The sequence below is a fragment of the Rhinoderma darwinii genome, chromosome 5 (genome assembly GCF_050947455.1).
Source record: "Rhinoderma darwinii isolate aRhiDar2 chromosome 5, aRhiDar2.hap1, whole genome shotgun sequence".
NCBI classification, from domain to species: Eukaryota; Metazoa; Chordata; class Amphibia; order Anura; family Rhinodermatidae; genus Rhinoderma; species Rhinoderma darwinii.
The window spans coordinates 112,261,336-112,273,732 of record NC_134691.1 but is presented as its reverse complement, the minus strand read 5'-3'; the positions used below and the strand labels follow the sequence as shown (position 1 = coordinate 112,273,732).

General features: G+C 40.5%; 1 protein-coding gene across 4 annotated transcripts in view; it reads right to left on the bottom strand.

Annotated features, from left to right (window-relative positions):
• Nucleotides 1-4,908: 4,908 nt before the first annotated feature.
• PTPRM (protein tyrosine phosphatase receptor type M) overlaps nucleotides 4,909-12,397 on the bottom strand; it is a 748,757-nt gene continuing 741,268 nt past the window's right edge. For all 4 annotated transcript variants that reach the window (XM_075826409.1, XM_075826410.1, XM_075826411.1 and 1 more), the window contains 2 exons: nucleotides 11,744-11,879; nucleotides 4,909-5,553 (listed from right to left, as the gene is read on the bottom strand). In XM_075826409.1, coding sequence (XP_075682524.1) covers nucleotides 5,500-5,553; nucleotides 11,744-11,879 — 190 coding nt within the window. In that variant the 3' untranslated portion in view covers nucleotides 4,909-5,499. The remainder of the gene's footprint in view (nucleotides 5,554-11,743; nucleotides 11,880-12,397) is intronic.

Here is a 12,397-nt window from a genome sequence, read left to right as displayed (position 1 = left end):
AAAAGCTGGGAAACTATATAGGTTATTGCTATGCACAATAAACTGTTATTATTAAAGCGAGTCCCAACAGTGCCATAATCCTTTATTAAAGGGCTGATGTCTTCCACACACATACATTACTCCTGGCTGCATTTTCTGAACGTCTGTAGATTTACTGTAGGCGCACATAAGGTGCCGCTAGTTATTTAACCAATAATATTAAAAATCTACTTCTTCATGGACTGAGCAACTTAAAGGTGATGTCCGACTGTTACCTGTTATGGCACGTTCATTTACTGTAATTGTATTAGTGATGGTTTCACTGCTGGGACCCCAAATGATCCCGAGAATGAGGGGGCCTTGAGGTTACTTAACAGTTTTTATCTTCCCCATTAATATTAATGGAGAGTGAAAGTACATGCCAAGAATGTGTACCAGTGCCCTCTTATTCTTGCGATCAGTGGGGTTTTATGGCATATTTAGATAGTATAAGTGGGAAAACTGCTATTAGTGTCTCACTATAATAATATGTACTTGAAGTATAAGTGCAGGCCCTACAAGGTCTGGTGGACTCCATAGATATCCTCCATACATAATGCAAATATATTACTCTGTATATATACTGTATTAATATAGTAGTAAGTATGTATGTGTATGTATATATATATATATATATATATATATATATATATATATATATATATATAAAACAGTAAATAGGCAGCACTCACAAAGGCTTATAGTGAAAAAAGAGGGTGCTTTATTGACCCCAAAAAGTGCGACGTTTCGGCTCACACAACCTGAGCCTTTCTCAAGCCTTTTTTTTTCACTATAAGCCTTTGTGCCATTTTTTTTTTTTTACTTTATCCTACTACACTCCCCCCCTGATATCAGTACTTTTTGTACTTCAGTACCTCTACGCTTCTATTGCCATTTTTTAATTTGATGTTTTTTTGAACAGATGTAGCATGTTATTTAATAAATCCTTTTCTAAACATAAGTACAGGTTCTGAGAGAAGAGCTACATAGCTGTGTTCCTGTATGCAGCTTTCAGGGTGAGCTGTGCACATTGATCTCTCTATACACAACATACAATGAGAGCTGCACAACCTTAGTCCTTAGTTACGCATGTAGCAGAGCTGCTGTGACCTGATAGAAACTCCTGACTCTGACCCTCTGACATGGAACCTAACAAGAGTTCAAGTGAACGTATGTTTTAGAAACTGAGGCTTCGTTCACATCGGTGTTCTGTTTTTCGTTGTTCTGAACCGTCGAAGGAGCAGAACAACAAGGGAAACTGAACGCCAGATCCGTTGCATGGCGGAAACCAATGGCGCTTGAAGGAACTTATTGACTTTAATGGTTTCCATCGGGTTTCCATCACTGTGTCCTTCATTTTGCGGGACAAAATAGAGCAGTATGCTGCGCTATTTTGGCCATCATTTTAACCCGGATCTGCGGTAACAAGTACAGTAACAAGTGCAGTAGCCTTCCGAATTAGACTACAAGTAAGAGCAAGTCTTTGAGAATCCACGGCTTCATCATTGCCAACAGGGGCCTAACTAGAATTCATGAGACCACATAGAAAAATGAGATGGGCCCCACCATCAAGTAGCAATAATTGCCGGTATGGATGAAAGCGCCATCTGTCAGAGAACCAATATAGAAGTGCTGGATAGCAGAAAGCCATCAACTTGCTCACACACAGCCCATTGGTTTTAATGGCAACGATGTAATCCTTAATTTAACCTGTGGTGGCGCTGCAAGGAAAACACTAGCCTACAGGTTACAGCTCATTTCTGGGGGTACCAGCAGTGGGACACCCAGTGCATCAAACCATGATTACATTACTACACGGCTGAATACAAAGCCTTGAGCCACTATAAAAATTTTGTTGCAGCGTGTGAAAATCAGTTCCACTCATGTGAATGGGGCTGTTTTTGCAGCAGGTGCGTGGATTATTGCAAATTCTATTCAGATGAATGGAATTCATTTTCAATCAAAGAGATTTCTGCAACAAAATCTGTCATGTGTGAATTCACCATAAGGGTAGGAACACACTAGGCGAAGAACACTGCAAATTTTACAGTAGCAGCAGAATTACAGTAGCAGCTGTGTGGGTGAGATTTCAACAAATGCCATCCCAGCACAGCGGGAAAAAGCAGTGGAAAACGAACATAAATTGACCTGCGGCGCGGTTTTCTCAGACAGAGCATGTCAATTAATTCTGTGGAATCGCTGCTCTTGTGTTGTGGGTTTTCCCCATTAAATTCAATGGGGTGCTTAAACCCACAATAAAGAGGTGTGTGTTGCGACATTTCTGGACTAATCAAAACGATTTAGCTACGAAAATCGCAAGTAAGAAAATACCTACCCAGAGTTCACCGCTTCTTCTCCAGTCTGGCCTCCTGGGATGATGTCTCATCCCATGTGACCGCTGCAGCCAATCACAGGCTGCAGCGGTCACATAGCCTGCAACGTCATCCCAGGAGGCCGCTCCTTTCCGCAGCGGAAATTACGCCCGAAATAGTGGCATACAATGTCATCCCAGGAAGCCGGACTACGCACAGAAGAGAGGGAGGTGGTAAGTATGAACGTTTTGTGGTTTTTTCGGCACTGCTTTCCACAAAGGAAATTCTGCCCAAAAAAACGCACCACAACGTGGTGCGGTTTTTTGGACGGCATTCCCTGCGGTGTTCAGGGTGAATACGCTGTGCAGCTTCATGCAGCGTATACAACATGAACACGCTGTGTGTGTTCCTACCCTTACACTGACAAAACAGGTAGCATTGCATCTCACATATTTTTTCTTAGGGTCTGTTAACATCACGTTTTCCCTTTATGTTCAGCGTATACACTGGGGAAATCTCCCGGTGTATGTGGCGAACGTAAATACCTGACGTATGCCACTGTATGCCATACTGTGGCAAAAGTCATACATGGCCCCCATGTTAAAAAAAAAAAGTATACCGTGCGTTATACCTTTTTTTCTTGCAGTGACCCACTGTATAGGAATGCGCATCAACCTACGCTTTTCTATACAGTAAAGAGATATACCAACGAAGAAAATGTATACCAACGTATACCTGCTGGCGGATGACGAGAGTATCTCTTGGGGTACACACCAAAAGTGGTATAAACAGAACATAACTGCTAACAGTACTATTGAGTGACCTGAATAATGCATGACTAGACAGTTGTGATTTTGATCAGTTCCATTTTTATATTGCGGAGGAAATATATTGCCCTTTTGAAAGTATTATCAGTAAATCATAAATGTAAGAAATGCACATTTTTAAAACATTCCGCTGCATTAACAATAGTATATTGAGCACATGAATCTATCAGTGGGACTGCTGCTCAGCATTTATCAGACTACTAACCATTTTCCTACGTGCTTATGTTTCCCATCAGGTGCACCTTCCAAAACATCATTTTTCAAACTTTCATTACATTGTAAATTATCTTCACATAGTGATAGTGTATATTGCGCTTTTCATAGCTCCCTAGCTAAATTTTTCAAGAGTATAGGAAAACTTATTTTTCAAGACTCATTGTCATTCAACGGGTGCATCCTCCTGGTTTGAAGCAGAACATATTTAATGGTAATTCAATTGATCATCATCTCATCCTGTAGCAAATGCGATTGACTGCATTTTATTTAGAGCAGCTCATCCATTTTGTTGAAATTCATTAATACAAAAACTTTTTACTTTCTGAAAGTTTAGCAGTTCATACAGGGGACATGCTGGGTACTGTTGTGTTGCACTTAATCGGTGACTGTATGATTTTTGAGGTGATGTTTGAAATAAAAAGCAAAATAAGTTCTCTATGGGTAGTCCACCATGTTACTGTGTCGCCAGTACTGTGAAAAAAGAGGTGAATTCAGAGGTGGACACTTATATGGATAAAAAAATTATGGCTGAATTTCCATGTTTTCCCAGTGATGTCTAGTAGAAAGTGCTCCCTCTTTAGCAACTAAAGTACCAGTCAGTGTGAGGTAAAGCAGATACATTAATCCAGTAGCTTTTAGCATCTAATTGTATTTTACTAGAAGTCACAGAACCTTAAATCAGATCTATCACATCAATATGCTACTCTAGGTAAGAGCAGCATATGACAGGGACAGATTCTTTTTCCTATTATCCAAAACAGCATAAAAATATATTGTGGTGTAGTCGTGAGAAGAGCGCTCCCCTCATGTATCTGCATGCACATCGACCTGTCAATCACTGTGAGGAGGGCGGGGTAGGCGGGAGATCGCTCCCCTCATGTATCTGCATGCACAGCCACCCGTCAATCACTGTGAGGAGGGTGGGGTAGGCGGGAGAGCGCTCCCCTCATGTATCTGCATGCACAGCCACCCGTCAATCACTGTGAGGAGGGCGGGGTAGGCGGGAGAGCGCTCCCCTCATGTATTTGCATGCACAGCGACCCGTCAATCACTGTGAGGAGGGCGGGGTAGGCGGGAGAGCGCTCCCCTCATGTATTTGCATGCACAGCGACCCGTCAATTACTGTGAGGAGGGCGGGGTAGGCGGGAGAGCGCTCCCCTCATGTATTTGCATGCACAGCGACCCGTCAATCACTGTGAGGATACAGTGACTGCAGTATTGAGAGGACACATTGTGGTTGTCACTGTTTGGGGTCTGACACTGTATGCAGGGCACTGTTTTTGGCTATGAGTAGACCTGTTTGGGGAGGGGGGGGGACTTGCTGATATAAATTGTTAGGCACTGTGGTTGTAACTATTTGGGGGCTTGTTGCCACATGTCTTTATTTACTTATGGACTTCTATGTTTCTTCTCTTCCCATTTACAGCTCCCAGTCCTGGCTGATTGTACGATAGAAATTATATATGTAAATTAAATATTAAGTAAACGCTTAAAGAAGTTGTGGATATATATTTTTTATTTATCCTTTATTTTTTTTGCAAATTAATTATTTAGTTCTTTTCAAATGATACAAATAAAGTAATAATAATTCAACAAAGGGTGACCTGTTAAAATGCAGTTTAAAAACAGATAAATACATAGGTCATGTTTCCTTTAACACATTGCGGTACAAATTTAACAAAAACTGTATGTTGTCATAGTGCCGATCTCCATGTTCCACGGAACAAAAAAATAATAATAAAAGAATTAACACTATTGTAGTTAAGACAATAACAAAAAAGTCAGTCAAACAAAAAATATTGATCCTTCATAAGAATGTAATTGTGCTCATTCATTTGCCAAAATCTGCTGCTTCTATCAGGCGACTTGGTAGCTGTGGATAAAGGATCCATAAACTTCAAGATGCGTCCGTGTCAGAAAACAGCGAGACATTGGGGAAAAAGGCAGTGCAGACAGCTTCCAGATCACTTTTCTCCAGCTCCTCAAAGAGCCAATTATAAGAAAGCAAAATAAGCAGAACACTGAAGTCCTCATTGTATATACACAAATATCAAGGAACAATTTGCATTGTTCATGGGCGAGATGGAGATGAACAGTTTTTATTTTTTGTTGTCTAATCAATGCAATCAGCCAGAATTTAAATATTCCAACGCTACCTCGTAGCAGAACTTGTATTGATCCTGGAGGAGAGAGAGAATACAAAGATTCTGATTAGAACAATGAACACACAGTACACAGCATATAGGTTCAAATCATGCATGGTCGGAATGATTTCCAATCCTCTTGAGTTAGGCTTTATTTATTTTTTAACAAGAATAAATTATTTTATATTACTTTACGTCTATTTTGGAAAAAAAAAAGTGTCTGCACCAGAGATATAAAAAAGCACTTTTGAGTTTGGATAACAACATAAGCAATATATACAATTCACTGAGCATCATCATAGGCAGAAAAATTGGCAAAATTTCCCCACACAAAAAAAATAATGCCACTGATTTTTGATAAGTATTAAAATCAAACAAAAACACAAGAAGGATTGCAAAATAGTGTTCTAAGGTAGAACTTCAAGGGGCATTCCAGCCAATCACATTCATGGTCTATCCACTGGGACCGACAACTGGGACTCTGCCATTCACAAGAACTCCTCACCGAATCATGCTGGGGAAGGGGAAGTAGACTTGGGTCCCTCATTTTAGCAATTATCATGGGTCCCATTTATGGATCTAATTTATTTATCTATCACTTATCCAGTGGATAGATGGTAAATGTTATTGGCTAGAATACCTCTTTAAATATAATATAGTTCAGCAGCTCCCTGCCTTTCGAAATTTAACATTCTGTTAAGAATAAGAGATCAAAGCACATGGTTGTCACCCCATGTAGTCAATAGCATATTTAAAATACTTTTCATGTGCACTCAATTCACAATATTTACTATTTTTCACATATTTTTCACATATAGACACAGTAAAGCCTTAGGTGGGATTCACACGACCGGGTCGTTCCCGAGCCCGAGTGTCGGCCGGTAAAATCGGCCATTTTGCCCGGCCGATTTGCATTAAGTTTTGCATCCGTGCCGGGCCGGGCAGATCCGGACAGTGACATCAGCGGCAACTCCTGAAGGGGAATCCCCATGTGTTCGGGGATTCCGCTTCAGGAGTTTCCCCTGATGTCACTGCCCAGATATGGACAGAGACATCAAGCGCTCTGTCCAGGAGCCGAATCTCCGAAAACACGGGGATTCTGCTCCTTCAAGGAGCTAAAGTGCGACTAGCACATAGCAGAGCGGGGAGATACCTCCCTGCTCTGCTATAGTGGCGTCGCTGCAGTAGTAGCAGCCGCAGCAGCAGCAGCTGCAGCTGCTAGCGGCGCCACCGAAGGTGTCGCCGGGCCAGGGTGCTTTTCAAGCAGGGGAAGGGAGCCAGCGCAGCGCTCCCTTCCACCTGCTGTACACCCCGGCCCTGCCACACCGTGTACAGCGATGCCATTCATTAGAATGGCATCAACTCCTCCTCCTCACATGCACTCTGCGCTGTGAGGAGGAGATAGAGCGCAGGCTCCGGAAAACCCGGCCATCACTCGGGACACATCCCGGTGATGGCCGTGTATTACCCGGCCCCATAGACTTCTATGGGAGCCGGGCGGCCGGGTACCCGGGCGAAGATAGAGCATGCCCTATTTTTTGACGGCCGGTTTTTCCGGCCGTCAAAAAATCGGTCGTGTGAATAGCCCCATTAGGGGTCTATTATTCCTAATGCAGCCGGGTGCCGGCCGATTTATGAACGGCCGGCACCCGGCCGGGAAACCCTGCCGTGTGAATGAGGCCTTATTCACAATATTTACTATTTTTCACATATAGACACAGTAAAGCCTTGTTCACAATGAATTGAGCAATGAGGGATGAATTCTTATTGGATGAATCAGATGCTTTCAAATTTTTTCTTCCCTGACAATTTTGCCACCATAGAAAAATCACATGCAATAGGTATGGTATAAAAAAAAATGGTGTATAGGTGATAATTGTCTATTCTGGGACAACTCTTTTACTGAATGTTTCCTGACAATAAACAAGTGAAAATGTTATCCTGCCCCCTCAAAATCTCATCTTTCTCCCACACAAACAAATGTATGCTAACAAAGTAACATTTCTACCACATATGATATATTGTAATTCCCTGGCACTTCACCTTTCCTGTATATGTTCACATTTGCATAGGATTTCTGCATTCAATCACAGGTGACATATAAAGTAATAAGTGACTTTCTTCACTTGGACATTATTCTTTATATACTACTCTTTATATGTACTTTTGTCTCTGTTTTTATTTCTATCAAACTCAATGACAGATTGTATTCCCTATCTTCATCTCACTGGGCAAACATGATATAAAAATGCAATCTGCCGATGTTCAGCTAAAGTTTGCTCTATTTGCTTTTTATTGCTTGAAGAACTAAGGAATCAAAAACCTAATATTAATGCAGACTTTATTACCAGCCTCGAAAATGATATCTAGAAAAACATTCTACTGTACATTGGATGTGCATGGCAAGCTGGTTTTATCTGAGAACAAAAGTTATTTAGTTCACTCGGCCTCAGTAACATGAACAGGGACCTCTCTCCCAAGCATTAGATATGATTCCCACCGAGAAAAGAGGAAAGGAGGTGAGAACGGCCATATTGACAGGCTTAACATGCAACATAGAAGCAAACGCGTACTGTCATCAAGCGGGAGAATGCTCAAAAATAACCACCAGAACTTTGCTGGACCTGCGTCTTTTATTGGGTAGATTAGTTTTGGTGTAGAGAACAATGGTGATCTATATCTCCACAATTTCCATATGTCACTTATTTATAGCTGTACCAGTTTTTGAACCAAAATGTGAGTATATGGTACGGAGGGTATGAATCGCATTGAAGCAGCTTAAATAATAATGGATTTACAATCCGGGCCACCAATGCCATGCAAAGACTCCAGGGATTTAGTTTTGTCTTTTTCTGGCTCAACATTGCATGATAATAGGTTGACCTAGATGGACTTATCTTATTTCACTTTACTATGTTACTAAGTTAGTAGAATAGAGTGGAATCTTCTTGCCCAACACCGGCAATGTTTTGGTTCTGTTGCACCTTCATACAAGTCCTAATCGACATAAACATCATATGAGTTGGGCAAATAAAGACACAACATGCTAATCCAAAATGCGTTATTACATTATGTATGATAGATTGCCTAGCACGATCAATAGTTAAATAAAGAAGGCATCTGAAGATCGAAGACCTTTGTAGCTAAGTTTCAAATACATTGAGTATGCACTATTAAATTTAACATTTAAGTTAGAATGTCAGTCCAGTTATAATCTACCGCCCATACTAACATCGGGCGTGGAGAGACGCTCCTGTAAGAATTGGACCCGTTCATGATACTGTCCGGGTGTTGCACGTTTGCCATGGCAACAGTATAACCCAGCTTGCAGGAGCTTCTCTCCACGCCCAATATTATGGACTAACCCTATTAAGGCGTATTACGGTTTTAGCAAATACAGCTTATTCATTGTATAATGAAAAGTTATACATTTTCCAATATATGTTGTGTATCAATTCCTCATGGTTTTGCAAGATCTCTGTTTGCAGTCATTCAAAAAGAACCTTCATTAGATAAAAAGCTGTCCTGGTCATGTGATGGACACACAGGTGCAAGGCTCGTTACAAAATAGAGCCCTTATAAACAGTAAGGCCGAATTCAGACAACCGTAGTATACGTCCGTGTGACGGCCTTAAAACAATGGCCCTCACACAGACGCATGTATTTCAATGGGGCCGTTAACATGGCTGTTGCTTCAACGGATGTGTCAAGGGTATGTTAAGAAATAGAACATGTCCTATTTTTTTCCCAAGTCTCAAGTCTATGAGGATCCGTGAAAACGGGACCCGAATGTGTGCAACGCGGACGTGAAAAACAGTCGTTCGTTCGTGTGAATCTGGCCTAAGTGTAATCAGTTCTACACTTGTGTGTCCATCACATGACCAGAACGGAGCTTTATCCACTAAAAGTAAATATTGAAGCTCTCTATTGATGACAGCAAGCAGATATCTTGAAGTAATTGATACAAGAAGTATACTGGAAAATTGCATCCCTTTTCATTCTACAATTAATTACTTTTATTTGCTAAAACCAAAATTCCCCTTTAAATATTTAATGGCGAGGAACAAATAATAAAAATGTATCGTATAAATATCCGCGCTTAATTTCCCAGCGTTCTCTTTTGTATTTTGTGGAAAGAATCTTAACAACTATCTGCAATTTAAAGTTTCAAACTAATTAGAAAAATATTGAACTGATAACTTTTTGGATAAAACAGCCATACAAAGTCTGGGAATGAGAAGTGTTCCTGTGCGGAGATAAACAGATGCCAGGTTCATGGTTCAGCGTTAGAACACAATCTATTGTATGCTCATACAAGCAGCCTCTCGTATCACCGAAATAGAATTAGTGCCCCCTTCCCTCCCCTGGAGCGCTGCCAGCAATTTACACTGGCATTATACTTGGCGACACTGTTACGACAGTGTTCTGGTTATCACTTATTATTATATAGCGGGCTTACATTTTAAACAAGAATGTGGTACATTATGATTCAAGCAAAAGTGGTGTTCTTCATAGGCAGAGATAATAAAGAGGATTTCATTTACATTGCAGGCATGTTTTCCTTTCAGCTTCATCCAGCTCTGTGCACCTGCTACAAATATGTATTTTTTTAGACAAAGGCTGCACTGACGGATGGAGAAATCAATGATCTTTTGAATCTGATTAAAAGACTTGAAATAACCCACGCCGAAGAGCGCCATCAGCTTTTGGCTCAGAAGGTCATTTTAACACTTGAGAAACAGACCTGTTCAGGCACACTGGCTAAATGTAGCTGAACTAATGATAACAGTAATGCTTATTGCAATGTATGATTAGAATGGATGTGGCGCTGTGTGAACATGGACTGGCTGGACAGAGGGCTTACAACCTCAGTTCAGCTAAATCCGGGAGGGAGACACGGTCAGCTTCAGATTTGTATGGTTAGGTTTTTTGCAATAAGAACCCATATAATTCCGTTATCATGTAAGAAAGATATCTCAAAGGGGACTCTCTTTTTTCAATCGATCATTTTCGATAGTCTGCCTCATAGACATTGTCTGACTTTTAAAATAAACTGTTGTATTTGGCTGGTTCTGTAATATTTTTTTTTTTTAAATTCAAAACTCATTTTGTCTTTTTGTTTTTTTTTAAAGGACTTGTCATTGTTTTTTTGAAAAACATTTTGAGGTTTTGCCACTGGGATATAGATCCTTCAGGGAAAACGTGGCATAGTGTTGTGGGGAGAGTGGGATGTGTTAGGCCCTATTCACATCACATTTTCTTGCCTACGTTTAGAGTATACGCCAGGAGAAGCTTAGGCATCTGTCACAGGCATCCGTCACCCATAGTCTATTATGGCATCCACTTAATGTTTACTTCATGAAAAGATATTAAGAAGCTGATGACGTATACATTTATTGAATGCCTGTAACATATGCCATGAAGTGGCATACATCACCCGTAGGCACCCTTGTTAAAAAAGTACGCTTCGCAATGTATGATTTTTTTTATGGGATCCCATCATATGGAAAAGCATAATATGCTACGCTATTCCGTACCTAAGAAAAAGGTATATCGACGTGTACTAACCCAACAGAACACTCTTTTGGCTTCCGCCAGGCTAATGGAACCCTATGAACACGTTTAGCGTATACGTCTGGAGCTTTCCTGGCATACGTGTTAAGCGTAGGGCTATGTAATGTGAACAACACCTTAATGATTTGCTGCGAACACTTCTAGAACTGGAATTCCACCAATAAAATGCTAATCGCTACACACTTGAATGCTGCCTTCACCCACTCCCAGCTGTTGAATTCAGTCACCAGAAATGATCTGCCCCCATAGAGATTTTTCTCCCTATTTAAGAAGTTTTCCTGATTCCAGAAAAAAGAGTATTTGTTCCATTTTAGGAATGTACCTGTGTGTAGTGAAGAAGCAAAGATGATAATGGTTGGTACAATATAAATGAGATATCTATTTGTACAAGGGGGTCTATGTGTTTTTTTTTATAATGTAGGGAACATAATATTATGTTTCTGTTCTAGAATGCTGGGTTACTGCATTTATGACCTATACCTTGAAGTTAATTCTACAATGCCTTAGGATATGTCTTTTGATTTGGATCCGCCATCCCTGTGGTGAGAAAATGCTCATCGTGTTGTCAGGCATTTCTGCTACGTACCAGAAAGTCTGCTGCAACTGAGATAATGAAACATTTGTATTCAGTGACATAATTAGAAAAACTTACCAAAAGGTCCACCATGTTAGGCTTATTGTTCCTAAGCGTCTTCACGGCATGGAAAACATCAACTGCCCTCTGGTGCTGAAGCATTTCACAAACTATGCTAATTGCACAAAATGTACCACTGCGACCACCTCCATTTCTGGGAAAAGAAGAGTTAAAGGTCATTTAGCCTGTTTACCTGGAGCGCTTCTCTAATGCTGCAGTCCCCTCACTGCCACATGAGCTTCACTTAAAATCCACATGAGCTCTTGAGTTCTGCACACCTTATGCTAAATATGTCACCTAGAAAAGATGTAACATAAGTGATAGTTATCGACACTCAGACACAGCAGATTTGATGAAGAAAATTCCGCAACAAATGTGCCACATATGAATATACCCATATTGGGGCACATTTTGGGCCACTGTAATAACCTGCAGCACTGACTGTTTGTTTGGGACCTAGAGTATTTATATAGAAATATGTGCTCGTAGTAACATGTCATTTGTGGACTATAACTTTCCAACCGTCTCATTGGGTTAGGAAATGTATATAATTGGTTTCAAGGGAAACTTTCACTAAAATGTAATTGTCATATGCTGTGTAAGGTTTACCGCTGCAATTTAGATAATTGGTAACAATTAAAACAAATTGCACTTCATATTTTATAATCTCCA